Below are 15418 nucleotides of genomic sequence, written 5' to 3'. Positions count from 1 at the left end.
AGTGTAAGCAACAGAAGTCCAGAGGTCATACTGCAGCTTTATACATCATTAGTAAGGCCTCACCTAGATTATGCAGCTCAGTTCTGGTCTCTGTATTACAAAATGGACATAAATTCGTTAGAAAACATTCAGCGTAGGATGACTAAATTAATACATAGCATTAGAAATCTTCCTTATAAAGAAAGATTGAAGACTCTTAAGTTACATTCACTTGTTAGACGAAGAATGAGGGGAGACCTGATCGAAGTGTATAAGTGGAAGATAGGTATTAATAAAGGGGATATTAATAAGGTCTTGAGGATGTCTCTCCAAGAGAGAACCCGCAGTAATGGATTTAAATTAGATAAGTTTAGATTTAGAAATGACGTAGGAAAGTATTGGTTTGGAAATAGGGTAGTTGATGAGTGGAACAGTCTACCTAGTTGGCTTATTGAGGCTGGGACTTTGGGTAGTTTCAAATCTAGGTTGGATAAGTACATGAGTGGGAGGGGTTGGATTTGAGTGGGACTTTCACATCAGAGCTTATTTCTTGGGTGGCATTGAAAATTGGGTTGGGCAAATGTTTGTTAGTGGGATGAATTGTAAAGGACCTGCCTAGTATGGGCCAGCAGGCCTCCTGCAGTGTTCCTCCTTTCTTATGTTCTTATGTACTGCAGAACTGTAACCACCACTTGTCAGTAAACCAACGTCTACCTTGTTCCTGACCTTGTGAATACGAGACAATACAATAAGTCACATTTAGCCCACAATTTGTAGAAGAAACTTCAGACAACATTTGGTCTATCCTGGATCATTTATCAAGTCATTATCAGTCATAACCTAATAATGGTCCAAGAAACACCAGAACTTCATCTACGACTTACTCTCCAGACTGTGAAGTTTTCCAGCCAGGGTAATACAAGTAACTTTTACTCTTCAAATGGATAATGATGTCAGACTTCGTTCCACTATTCAAGTAAAAGAAATAAAATGTGTAGATGGTGAAAAAGTGTATTACATCTATCACAACTAAAGAATGACTGTAGTTGGGATATCTTTGATATACCTTTGAAGAGTTTCAAGAGTTAATCTACTTTCTGAGCCCAGCCATGGGCCAGGCTCATCTGGCACTTACCTGGTCAACCAGGTTGTTGCTGCTGGATGCCCACTGCCCTACATATGGGAGTGAAGGAAAGTGTTACAACTGCATCATCTTAGGAACAGTGGCTATTAATTCCTTAATTTAAATATTCTATTAACAGGATGCTTCTGATCTCTCCAGATGCTAACAAATTTAGCAGGAATTATTACTATTATTATATACATGGCAAAGTGTAATACCCACAGGTTCTATGGTAGGTATTAGTAAAGGATGGACTCTCTCAAAATATCTTTAAATTCTTTTTTCTGTACAGTAAAACCTCTCATTAAAGATTTCAGCAATTTCAGACAAAATAAATTGGCAGGACAAACACTGGAGTTATTGGACAGAAGTCTGTAATTCCAGATATTGTCTGTAGTGATAATGTCTGGTTGTCTTCTGAAGTGTATGGCCAAGTCTGATAACTCTGACATTTGTCTGATTATGGGTCAAAGTGGCCATGTCCAGGTAAGGGTAATGGCCAAAGCAGCAACATCCAGGATGACCTGTCTGTTTTCACTGTTTCTTGAGCCATAGGCCACCACACCAGTTTGTTTGTGCTTAGTCATTCACATGCACTCGTCATTCAGTCTCTAATTCTCCTTGGGTTTAGAGCATTTTTATGACAATTAACAAATTAAGTAAAGTGCAATTAACAGTTATTTCCTTCTGGTCTTAACACAAGAAGAAAAATATATCCCAGTAATTAATATTATTATAGTGGAGCCGAGATAAACAAATTATGTAACATCACAATCACTAGCAATATAGTTATTAAACAGGTTGATCAATAAACATAAAATCAATGCCCAGGGCCTGATGAACGTGTCAGATTATTCCACTCACCTACAGCACTACTGCTGGAACAGTACATTCCTATATCCTTCTTGGATATCCAACCAAGAAAGAACTAGAAATAATTGATTCAAATTGGTTAAGTTTACATTTAAAAACAGAATACAGGAAAATACTGAAATTTTATCCCCAAACCAATTTACTATGAAAAACCTTGAAAATGATAACTAGACTATTTTCAATTTTTGAACCCTCATCAAACATTCTCTCGTTAAATCTAAACGGGCTATCAACATTCCTGGGATTTTTATTTATCCCTTTATTCCTCTGAGCTTCTCCCTCCCAGTGACTTCTTCTTTGGTCTAAAATCATCTTTACCCTTCACAATGAATTTAAAACAATCCTGGGGTCCTCTAATTCAGGATTATCCTTATTGTTTGTCTCACTCTTTAGCTTCATCCTCTTCAACAACTCCTTAGGTCTCTTACCTTATATTTTCACCAGCTCCAGATAACTAGCCATAACCTTCACCCTAGCTCTGCCACCATGATTATCTTTTATTTTATTCAGATGATTAAACAACACCCAACATATATTTGTGCAGTGACCCTAACTGGCAAACTGTTCCACAATGAGTGGAACAATTTGCCAGTTAGGGTCACTGAAGCTTAATTATTTGCAAATTCAAAAACAGGTTAGACAAATGCACAAGTGAGAGGGGAGGACTGGATATGAATGGGGCCTGCAGAGCATGGGTTAGTAGGGTTACTGAAGCTTAACTCTGTCCAGAAACAGAGACAAGCACACAGAGACAGGAAGAGACAGACAGACAGACAGACAGACAGACATAAGAACATAAGAACGTAAGAAAGAAGGAACACTGCAACAGGCCTACTGACCCATGCGGAGCAGGCCCATGCCCCCCCCCCCCCCGGATTCGACCAATGACCCCCCCCCCCCCTCCCCTCGGATTAGCTCAATGACCCACCCAGTATGGTCATCTCCACTCAAGGATGGAGCACTGCACCACACCCAGCAGCACAATCTAGTCAGGTCCAACTCACACCCACCCACACACACTCATGTATTTATCTAACCTATTTTTAAAACTACACAACGTTTTAGCCTGAATAACTGTACTCGGGAGTTTGTTCCACTCATCCACAACTCTGTTACCAAACCAGTGCTTTCCTATATCCTTTCTGAATCTGAATTTTTCCAACTTGAAACAATTGCTGCGAGTTCTGTCTTGGCTGGAAATTTTCAGCACGCTATTTACATCCCCGTTATTTATTCCTGTTTTTCATTTATACACCTCAATCATATCCCCTCTAATTCTACGCCTTTCGAGAGAGTGCAGATTCAGAGCCCTCAGTCTATCCTCATAGGGAAGATTTCTGATACATGGGATCATCTTTGTCATCCTCCTCTGCACGTTTTCCAGAGCATTTATATCCATTCTGTAATACGGTGACCAGAACTGAGCAGCATAATCTAAATGAGGCCTAGCCAAGGATATATAGAGTTGAAGAACAACCTGAGGACTTCTATTATTTATACTTCTAGATATGAAGCCAAGAATTCTGTTAGCTTTATTGCGAACACTAATGCACTGTTGTCTTGGTTTTAAATTACTGCTAACAAGAACTCCTAAATCCTTTTCGCAATCAGTAGTATTAAGATCTACATTATTTAGTTTATATGTGGCATGGTTATTTACCTGTCTAACATTTAGAACTTTGCATTTGTCAATATTAAACTGCATCTGCCACTTCTCCGACCATTGCATCAGTCTATTCAAATCATCCTGGAGTGCTCTAGTGTCCTCATTAGAATTAATTGGACGGCCTATTTTGGTGTCATCAGCAAATTTGCTTATGTCGCTATTTATTCCCTCATCTATGTCGTTTATGTAAATTGTGAACAACAATGGGCCCAACACTGACCCCTGAGGAACACCGCTTGTGACGTGCCCCCATTCTGATTTCTCCCCATTTATGCAAACTCTCTGCTGTCTATTTGTCAGCCATGCCTCTACCCAGGAAAAAATTTCTCCTCCTATTCCATGTGCCTTAAGTTTCCTCAATAGCCTCTGGTGTGGAACTCTATCGAAAGCCTTACTGAAGTCCATATACACAATATCATATTCATTACCATGATCTACCTCCTCAAACACCTTAGCGAAAAAAGGCTATACAATATTTCTAAAGTAACTATCTGTAAACAACAGGTAGCCATATTTGTTACAGTGATTGGTTGATGGCAGTGGAGATGATGAGACTGTGGTGTATTGCTTTAAAACAATAGTGAGCCAGTAACTGGCTCAATATTATTTTGAAGCAAGTGCCGTATATTTTGTATTTTTTTCCAGAATATGCCTGACAAAGTTGAGAATATGCTTTGTGCCAAAAAATATGGTATTCTTTATCACTTTTTACTAATATATGTTCTTGAAAAATGTGTTGAAACAGTTTACATTTGCAGCTGCCTACGTGATGTATGAGTGTGCTCTTCGTCTCAACGTTGAAGGTGTCGGTGAAAACGGTCTACGGCAGCAAGCCAAGTGTTACCTGGCATGCCTCAACTGCTTACGACACATCCCTCCTGAGCAGGCATGGATAGTAAAGCCTCTACCCAGGTCAGCTGAGGATGGCATTGACAATAATGAAAGTCGGATGATTGGTAAGTCTTCTTGTGTCAGAGCATCACTATAATAAGGGTAATATAATGTTAAAAATTCCCTCTCTTTCCCACTTTACTTTCTTTCCCTGATCTGACAAATATTTGGTGAATATATTGTGAAGCATAATTCCATGCACAGTACAGTGGACCCTCGAGTTTAGAACTTATTTCGTTCCAGGAGCTAGTTCTGAAGTTGAAATGTTCGAAAGTCAAACCATTATTTCCCATAAGAAATAATGAAAATACAATTAATCCATTCCAGAAACCCAAAAATATTCACAAAAAATAAAATACATTTTTTAGAGATTACATTATAGTTTTACATACAACAAACATACATAGTACAATTAATAATAGATAAATAAACATTTAAATAAACATATAAAATAACATTTTTACTTTATTGAAGATTGTTGATGGCATCTGAAGATAGTGAGGAGTGAGGGAGCACTTATTGTTTGGAAGGGGAATCCCCTTCCATAAAGACTTTAGGTAACAAGTCCTTAACCCTTTCAGGGTCGACAGGCCCTCTAGATGGCTGGCTGGCTAGATGGCTGGCTAGCTGGCTGGCTAGATGGCTGGCTGGCAGACTAGATGGCTGGCTGGTTGGCTAGATGGATGGCTGGCTGACTGGCTGGCTAGATGGCTGGCTGGCTAGATGGTTGGCTGGCTGGCTAGATGACTGGCTGGCTAGATGGCTGGCTGGTTGGCTAGATGGCTGGCTAGATTGCTGGCTAGATTGCTGGCTAGCTAGATGACTGGCTGGCTAGATGGCTGGCTGGCTAGATGGCTGGCTGGCTAGATGGCTGGCTGGCTGGCTAGATGGCTGGCTAGATGGCTGGCTAGATGGCTGGCTAGATGGCTGGCTGGCAGGCTAGATGGCTGGCTGGTTGGCTAGATGGATGGCTGGCTGGCTGGCTAGCTAAATGGCTGGCTGGCTAGATGGCTGGCTGACTGGCTGGCTAGATGGCTGGCTGACTGGCTGGCTAGATGGCTGGCTGGCTGGATGGCTAGATGGTTGGCTGGCTGGCTAGATGACTGGCTGGCTAGATGGCTGGCTGGTTGGCTAGATGGCTGGCTAGATTGCTGGCTAGCTAGATGACTGGCTGGCTAGATGGCTGGCTGGCTAGATGGCTGGCTGGCTAGATGGCTGGCTAGATGGCTGGCTGGCTAGATGGCTGGCTGGCTGGCTAGATGGCTGGCTGGCTGGCTAGATGGCTGGCTGGCTAGATGGCTGGCTGGCTAGATGACTGACTCACTCAGTCACTCACTCAGTCACTCAGTCACTCAGTCACTCACTCAGTCACTCAGTCACTCACTCAGTCACTCACTCAGTCAGTCACTCACTCAGTCACTCACTCAGTCACTTACTCAGTCACTCAGTCACTCACTCAGTCACTCAGTCACTCAGTCACTCACTCACTCACTCACTCAGTCACTCACTCAGTCACTCACTCAGTCACTCAGTCACTCACTCACTCAGTCACTCACTCACTCAGTCACTCACTCAGTCACTCATTCACTCACTCACTCACTCACTCAGTCACTCACTCAGTCACTCACTCACTCACTCAGTCACTCACTCAGTCACTCAGTCACTCACTCAGTCACTCAGTCACTCACTCACTCAGTCACTCACTCACTCAGTCACTCACTCAGTCACTCACTCAGTCACTCACTCAGTCACTCATTCACTCACTCACTCAGTCACTCACTCAGTCACTCACTCACTCAGTCACTCAGTCACTCAGTCACTCACTCACTCAGTCACTCACTCAGTCACTCACTCAGTCACTCACTCAGTCACTCACTCACTCACTCAGTCACTCACTCAGTCACTCAGTCACTAAGCTAATGACAGTAGTGACATTTGATGAGGGTACACTGCCTTCGCTTTATTTGTTTTCACTTTACACATAAACAAGTCTGTCTGTCTACTTGCCTCTCTTTCTGTCTCTCTCTGTCTCAGAAAGAGCCACTAGTGAACCAACACGTATTACACATGATGCAGTAGTCACTGTGTCACATCTGAGACCTGATATGTATTATTTGCCAGTCTGGATTTTTTGGGTTTTCTTAGGTAATTTACACTATGTATAATTGTATTTGTGTACCTGTGAGACAGATGGACAGACAGCCAGCCAGTCAGCCAGATAGCCAGTCAGCCAGCCAGCCAGATAACCAGCCAGCCAGATAGCCACCACCACCAACACCATCACCACCATGGTAGCTTATTTCACAGTCGCACTTAATAAACAAGCACCAAACACAATTAACCCTTTCAGGGTCTGTCCCATAGATCTACGGCTTCACGTTGAGTGTCCAAACCGTAGATCTACGCCAAAATTCTAGCGCCGTCAAATTTAGCACGAAAACGCTCATAGGCCTACATGTGAGAGAACGGGTCTGCGTGGTGGGTGTGCGCCATAAACAAAAAATCTAGGCGCCCGCATAGCTTTGTGGGAATGCCGGCTCAGTTACCCTTGTTCACCACGCCTCGTCGCAAGTCAGCTCTCACTCCCCGGAAAATTGGGACTCTCCTCTTCTTATCTGATAGTTCTGACACTGATGGAAGTGGAAATGAAGATGAATTCTACGGCTTTGATCAGTTAGTGACCGAAAAGAATGACCAGGATATCGATAATAGTGCAGAAAACCCTGACGATCCTCAACCTTCTACCTCTGGTGTGGGCACTCGTGACTCACGGTCGGTTGTTCCTCAACGCAAGAGAAAACTAATATTTTCGCGTGGCCAGGCCTCTGACTTCAGTAATGATGATGATAGTGACGTGGATTGTGATTTTATTGCGCTCGACAATCATTCGAGTAGTGATAGGAATCATATTCACCAGTGAAGCGTCGGTATGTTCGCCGCCACATGCGCTCGGGTAGTGTACCCTATGCTGTGCCCAGGGGACGGAGTACATCCCGGAGTACATCCCGTGGCCCTACACCAGTTTTAGGTAGTGATAGTGAGGATGATGTGGCTACACTTGGCATGGATAGACCACAGGCATCAGTGGATGGTGTTAGTGGTGATGGTAGTGGCACCGCCATGCGTGACTCACCAGGCCACGCTGGGACCCACGCTGCTGACTCGTCAGTTCAAGGACAAAGCTGAGCGCCAGCCACCAGCCCACCACAACCACAACCACCCGCACAACCAGCCTATGATGTCCAGTATCCACCAGCAAACCGTATGTGGGATTGGCAGCAAAATCCCAATTTTGTTCCCAAGCCTCACCACTTTGATTACTCTCAAAGTGGAATTCTACCTACTTGTCCCCTTGGAACCACAGCCAATGAACTGGAATTCTTTGAATTATTCTTTGACCAGCCATTGATGGAAATTATTGTCAGGGAAAGTAATAAATATTTTGAGTACACCATGGCAAATATGATCTTATCACCACAGTCAAGACTACACCGGTGGAAAGAGACGACTGTTGCAGAAATGTATTTGCTTTTTGCAACAGTAATGCTTATGCCTCATGTCTATAAGCATAATATAAAAGCATACTGGTCCACAGATCGGCTAATTTGTACTCCGGTCTTCAGTGAAATCATACCAGTGAACAGGTTTATCTTACTCTTACGTATGTTGCACTTCTCTGACAAAACCAGGCCTGACAGAAGTGACAGGTTATACAAGATTAGAAATGTTTTCATGTATCTCAAACAAAAGTTCAGCATATACTTTTATCCATTCAAGAATCTTGTAATTGACGAGTCTTTGATTTTGTTCAAAGGTAGACTGTCATTCAAGCAGTATATACCGAGCAAGAGGAAACGCTTTGGTATAAAACTGTTTGTACTCTGTGATTGTGACAGTGCCCTGGTGTTGGATATTGTTGTATACACGGGTAGTAAAACATTGAAAGATACCAAGATGTTATTGGGTATCTCAGGTGACGTAGTGAGAAACATATTGGCACCTTATCTTGGTAAGGGGCATACATTATATACCGATAACTGGTACACAAGCCCATTACTCAGTGATTTCATGCGAGTGAACAAGACAGATGTGTGTGGCACAGTGCGTTCTAATCGTAAACATATGCCCAGGCTCAACGCAGGTGCTCGTGGTGATGATGTGCAGGTGTTTACTGCCAATGACATGGCATTATGGTGGCATGACAAACGAGATGTCACATTGTTGACAACCATTCACCGTAATGAAATGCAAGACAGTGGCAAAGTTGATCGAGTGACTAATGAACGTATTCGAAAACCAGTGACAGTGATTGATTATACACAAAACATGTGCTTGGTTGACAAATGTGACATGCAGATTGGTTTTGTTGACTGTGTTCGTAAGAGTTACAAGTGGTACATGAAACTTTTCTTCCATCTCATGGACATTTCAATGCTCAATGCATATAATATGTACCAAATAAAGACTGGCAACAGACCACCGTATGGTGAATTTTGTTTCTGTTGTCAGGCAACTCATAATGAAGTACCAGGTAAGAACACCTGCTATACAACACGGTCCTCGAATTCCTCAGGATATACCCAAGCGTTTGAGGAGGGAAGGTGATCATTTCATAATACAACTTCCTTCAACTCAGAAGAAATTTGCTCAGAAGAGATGCATCGTCTGTGCACAAACAAAATGACGGCAACAAAGACTCAAAGACACTCGGTTTATGTGTGAGGAATGTAAGGTGCCTCTGTGCATGGTGCCTTGTTTCAAGGAGTTCCACAAGCTCCAGCAGTTCTAAAACCATGTCCAGTGATTGTAAATATGTAAATATATGATAGAACAGTATTACTGTATACAATATTTGTGCATGTTTATTGTAATAAATAACAGTGGTAAACAATAATATGATAATAACTTTAGTGCGGTTATTGTGTTCAATACAGTGAGTTTATATATATACATTATATACAGTATTGGTCTCTCAGGCCCCAAATGTTAGTAGGAATAGAAAAAAATTGGAAAAGAAAAGAAAAAACAATAAAAACCGCAAAATAATGTAATGCGTGTATGTGGAATTCGTCGATGTTGCCGCCGCCATATCATTTTTGACAAACTTCTTGGCACTGTATCTTGGTAAGTACTGATCAGAATTTTTTTTTTTGTCTTATTACCTTCACAAAAATATGCTCTTTAATTCTGTAAGAAAAAATAATTTTTTTTTTTTTTTTTCAAAATTTCTTGGACACTGGAGCACCACTTCAGATTTTGGCCTTGGACCCTGAAGGGGTTAATTGTGAAATGTTTAAATGAGCGGCAGGTTAGTGTTCACTCAAGCATCAACAAAACCAGACTGGCTCACGAGGGGACAAGGACAGAGTGGGCTGGCGGACAGGTCCGGTACCCGGCGGTTCGAAAGATGAGTAGAGTTCGATGCCCAGAACAAAATTGGTTCGAAAAAAGCATTCTGAACTCAAAGTTTGATAATCGGTAGGTTCGTAACTCGAGGGTCTACTGTACTTGTAATTAAAGTATGCCAGTCTCCTCTACAACTGTGACTACAAAATAAGTTGTCCCCTTGCTCTTTAGGACATCCTTCAACCATCTAGGAAGTAATTATCACATGTTCTTCAGGGATAAACTTCCTATGATGTGCAGATAGCATCCTCCAACAGTAGGAGTAAGCTGATATCTTTTTCCTAGTAGATCTCTATCACAACCCAGAGGTTCTCAGTAAAGTTAGTGTGGAAGATTTCTTGGCCATTCATCCAGAAAGAGTATCACACAGTCACAAAGTCACTGAACAACAGATTTTGCAGTGTGGCAAGTCTTACATAAAAGTAACAGCACTACATTGCTTGAAAGATCTGGACAAACAATCACAGACAAATTCTAGGTATGCTTTTTGGCTAATGTTAGTGGAAACGTATTACTGGTGTGGGCATATCAACACTGTCCTTAAGAAACAGATGCAACCAGGCCCTTGCTGAACACACTCATACGTCAATAGCTTCTACTATGATAACCTGCCTTGTGTAATCCAGTGGTTTGTGCAGTTATCTCATGTCAGTGACATAACTCCTGCCCATGTTAATTTGTTAGTGGCCAAAAATGTGCAACAAACTGCCCTCAAGAAGACCACGCAGTGCAGAGGGACCATGGACACAAAGCTGTCCATCACACAGGCCCAGAAGGCATTAGTGGGTGACAGCACATGAGCTGCTGTTTTGTATATTAGTGGCAATAAATTAGTTAGGCTTTCTATCTTGTTTTTCAATGACTTCATTATAAGTTAGTTAGAAATAGATAAAATGAGTATTTGAAGTTGGAATTTTGTTAGCTAGTTTTGATGCTGTAGTAGAGAAGAAATCATTTAGTATATTGGCTGTGTCTACAGGCTGGATGTGAGGTTCATCTGGTTTAGTTAAGTCTATCTCTGGTAAGCAATGGGATGTTTAGTCTCTTTACTGTAATCTGCATTGTAATTATACAGTGTCTATTTTGCAACTTATAACAAACTTTTTGTGCCAGTAAGGGTTACTTTATGCTAGAATAGTTATTTACTAATGATGACTCACAGAGATGATAAAATGAGATCTTACTAGTGTCTTGTGGAACTTTACATAAGTTGGTTATGAGTAATGTTGGGTAGTAGTCAGTGGTGTTATCTGTGATTATCTCTGCTTTGAGTGGGGATATTGTATTGGTCCAAATGTGCTCAAATAAGAAAACACTTGTCTCGAAAATTCTAATAGGCTTAGTTATAGATGGTAATAGGAAGTGGTTGTTCGTGGTGTTTGTGAAGTCGGCTAGTTGAGGGTCAACTGCTAGGATGAGGTTTATGCTCAGGTCACCAGCTAGTATTAGGGAATTTTTTACAACTGCATAATTATTAAGTTTTTTAGGTTGGCATTGAAAGTGTAAGAATTTGCATGAGGTATACTGTAGACTGATACAAATGTAATTGGGGTTTTTGAGTTTTTGGTTGTAAATTTAGCAAATATATAAACACCATGTTCATCCCTGGTGCATATAGAGTTAATACAGTAGAACCTCGTTTTTCAGCCATAAGCCGTTCCAGAAGGTTGGCCTACATTCGAAACAGCCTAAATTCAAAGCAATACAGTGGTCCCTCGTTTATTGTCATTAATCCGTTCCTGGAAGGACGATTATCGAAATAGATGATTTTTGAGTCAATTTTTCCCATAAGAAATAATGTAAATACAATTAATCCGTTCCTGACACCCAGAAGTATTAAAACAAAAATTTTTTTTATGGGTGTGAAGCTTGGGTGGTAAATGCAGCAGCGAGGAGACGGTTGGAGGCAGTGGAGATGTCCTGTTTAAGGGCAATGTGTGGTGTAAATATTATGCAGAAAATTCGGAGTGTGGAAATTAGGAGAAGGTGTGGAGTTAATAAAAGTATTAGTCAGAGGGCAGAAGAGGGGTTGTTGAGGTGGTTTGGTCATTTAGAGAGAATGGATCAAAGTAGAATGACATGGAAAGCATATAAATCTATAGGGGAAGGAAGGCGGGGTAGGGGTCGTCCTCGAAAGGGTTGGAGAGAGGGGGTAAAGGAGGTTTTGTGGGTAAGGGGCTTGGACTTCCAGCAAGCGTGCGTGAGCGTGTTAGATAGGAGCGAATGGAGACGAATGGTACTTGGGACCTGACGATCTGTTGGAGTGTGAGCAGGGTAATATTTAGTGAAGGGATTCAGGGAAACCGGTTATTTTCATATAGTCGGACTTGAGTCCTGGAAATTGGAAGTACAATGCCTGCACTTCAAAGGAGGGGTTTGGGATATTGGCAGTTTGGAGGGGTATGTTGTGTATCTTTATACATATATGCTTCTAAACTGTTGTATTCTGAGCACCTCTGCAAAAACAGTGATAATGTGTGAGTGTGGTGAAAGTGTTGAATGATGAATGTATTTTCTTTTTGGGGATTTTCTTTTTTTTGGGTCACTCTGCCTTAGTGGGAGGTGGCCGATTTGTTGAAAAAAATAAAATTAAATCACTTTTACATACCTTTATTGAAGATTCTTGTTGGCTTATGGAAGACAGGGAGGAAGAGAGGGAGGGCAAATTATTGTCTGGAAAGGAATCCCCCGCACCCCCCATAAGGACTTTAGGTAAGAGATCCTTCTCTGGTGTTACTTCCCTTCTTTGTCTTTTAATGCCACTAGGACCACCTTGAGTCATTGGACCCCTGTAGCATGAAATAACTGTCCAGAGTGCTCTGTTTTGTCACTGAACATGTTGGAGATATGGCTAGTTTCAACTTGGTCAGGGTGATATTTCTCCACAAAAGTTTGCACCTCATTCTACTGAAGAAGGCACATCCTTCCCTCTCTTCATCCTCCTCTGAGTCAAGTTCCTTTGCTGTGGTCTGTTGCTGTTCCAGTTGAAGGTATTGCAGCTCTTCAGTGGTTAGCTCTTCTCTGTGGTCCTCCTCCAACTCTTCCACATCCTCGCCACTCACATCCGACCCCATGGACTTTGCCAATGCCACAATAGATTCCTCAACGGGCAGAGGATCATCAGGGTCAGGGTCAGCTTCAAAAACTTCAAAATCCTTCTCGTGGACACAGTCTGGCCACAATTCTTTACAAGAAGAGTTCAAAGTCCTGGAAGTCACTCCCTGCCTAGCCTTACCTATAAGGCTTATGCAATGGAGAATATTGAAGTGATTCCTCCAGAACTCTCTTAGGGTCAATTCAGTGCCCGAGGTCACTTCAAAGCACTTTTGAAACACTGCTTTTGTGTAGAGTTTTTGAAGTTAAAGATAACCTGCTGGTTCATGGGCTGGATGAGAGGGGTGGTGTTAGGAGGCAAGAACTTCATTGTTATAAAATGGAAATCCATAGACATTAGGTCTACCAAGGTTGGAGGATGAGCAGGAGCATTGTCCAGTAGCATGAGGCACTTGAGTGGCAATTTATTTTCCAGGAGGTATTTTTTCACACTCGGGTGAAACACTTCATAGACCCAGTTAATGAAAAGTTACCTTGTGACCCATGTCTTATGATTAGCTTTCTACATCACACACAATTTACTCTTGATGACATTGTTTTTCTTGAGCACTCTAGGATTTTCAGAGTAATGCATGAGTAAAGGCTTTACTTTGAAATCCACACTAGTGTTAGCACAGAACGAAAGAGTTAGCCTGTCCTCGCAGTGCCTTTTCCTCCTCCGTGATGTAGGTCTTCTTTGGCATTTTCTTCCAAAAGAGGCCTGTTTCGTCACAATTCAACACTTGTTGGGGTTGGAATTCTTCAGTCTGTACGTACCCCTTGAATTCCTGCAAATTTTTCAGCCGCAAGTGTGTCAGAACTTGCAGCCTCACCATGCCTTACAAGACTGTGTATGCCAGTATACAGTGGACCCCCGCATAGCGACCTTAATCCGTGCAAGAGGGCTGGCTGTTATGCGAAATGTTCGGTATGCGAATGAATTTTCCCCATAAGAAATAATGGAAATCAAATTAATCCGTGCAAGACACCCAAAAGTTTGAAAAAAAAAATTTTACCACATGAAATATACATTTTCCTACACACAAAGAGAAGGATACATGCACAATAGTAGAGTAGTACATGCACAATATATATTGTGCATGTACTACTCTACTAAATGAAGAATAAATGACACTTACCTTTATTGAAGATGCAGCAATGACTGATGAGACACTGTGTCCTGGGAGTGCCTTTTCCTCCTGAGTACTGTAGGTCCTGTTTGGTATTTTCTTCCAGAACAGGCCTTATCACACTGTGTATGTCACTACGATTCTTAAATCTCTCAAACCAACCTTTGCTGGCTCTAAATTCACCAATATGAGCACTAGTTCCAGGCATTTTCCCTGTTCACCTGGGTGTTAGTCGACAGGTGTGGGTTGCATCCTGGGAGACAAGATTAAGGACCCCAATGGAAATAAGTTAGACAGTCTTCGATGACACTGACTTTTTTGGGCTATCCTGGGTGGCAAATCCTCTGGGGTTAATTGTTTCTTGGTATTCTCAATAAGCCACACCAACAACGGTGCTACAGCAGCAGCAGCTGACGGTGGTACAGCAGCAACAGACGATGCTACAGCAGCAGCAGACGATGCTACAGCAGCAACTGACGATGTTACAGCAGCAGCAGACGATGCTACAGCAGCAGCAAACGATGCTACAGCAGCAGCAGCAGCTGACGGTGGTACAGCAGCAACAGACGATGCTACAGCAGCAACAGACGATGCTACAGCAGCAGCAGACGATGCTACAGCAGCAACTGACGATGTTACAGCAGCAGCAGACGATGCTACAGCAGCAGCAGCAGCAGACGATGCTACAGCAGCAGCAGCAGCTGACGGTGGTACAGCAGCAACAGACGATGCTACAGCAGCAGCAGACGATGCTACAGCAGCAACTGACGATGTTACAGCAGCAGCAGACGATGCTACAGCAGCACCAGCAGCTGACGGTGGTACAGCAGCAACAGGCGATGCTACAGCAGCAACAGACGATGCTACAGCAGCAACAGACGATGCTACAGCAGCAGCAGACGATGCTACAGCAGCAGCAGACGATGCTACAGCAGCAACAGACGATGCTACAGCAGCAGCAGACGATGCTACAGCAGCAGCAGACGATGCTACAGCAGCAGCAGACGGTGCTACAGCAGCAGGAGCAGCTGACGGTGGTACAGCAGCAGCAGCTGACAGTGCAGCAGCAGCTGACAGTGCAGCAGCAGCTGACGGTGATACAGCAGCAGCTGACGGTGATACAGCAGCAGCAGCAGATGTACCACCAATAGTAGCGATGGTTGATTGGGGTTTATTATACAACCTGGCCAGCTCGGAGACACGCACTCCACTTTCATACTTATCAATGATCTTTTTCTTCATCTCCATAGTAATTCT

General features: G+C 42.6%; 1 protein-coding gene across 3 annotated transcripts in view; it reads left to right on the top strand.

Annotated features, from left to right (window-relative positions):
- The window catches only part of Nup160 (nuclear pore complex protein Nup160), a 418270-nt gene that overhangs the window by 288474 nt on the left and 114378 nt on the right, over positions 1–15418 (top strand). For all 3 annotated transcript variants that reach the window (XM_070084997.1, XM_070084995.1, XM_070084996.1), the window contains exon 14: positions 4400–4597. In XM_070084997.1, the coding sequence (XP_069941098.1) occupies positions 4400–4597 (198 nt within the window). The remainder of the gene's footprint in view (positions 1–4399; positions 4598–15418) is intronic.

Source organism: Cherax quadricarinatus, chromosome 14, assembly GCF_038502225.1.
Source record: "Cherax quadricarinatus isolate ZL_2023a chromosome 14, ASM3850222v1, whole genome shotgun sequence".
NCBI lineage: Eukaryota > Metazoa > Arthropoda > Malacostraca > Decapoda > Parastacidae > Cherax > Cherax quadricarinatus.
This window is presented reverse-complemented; position numbering and strand designations above follow the sequence as displayed.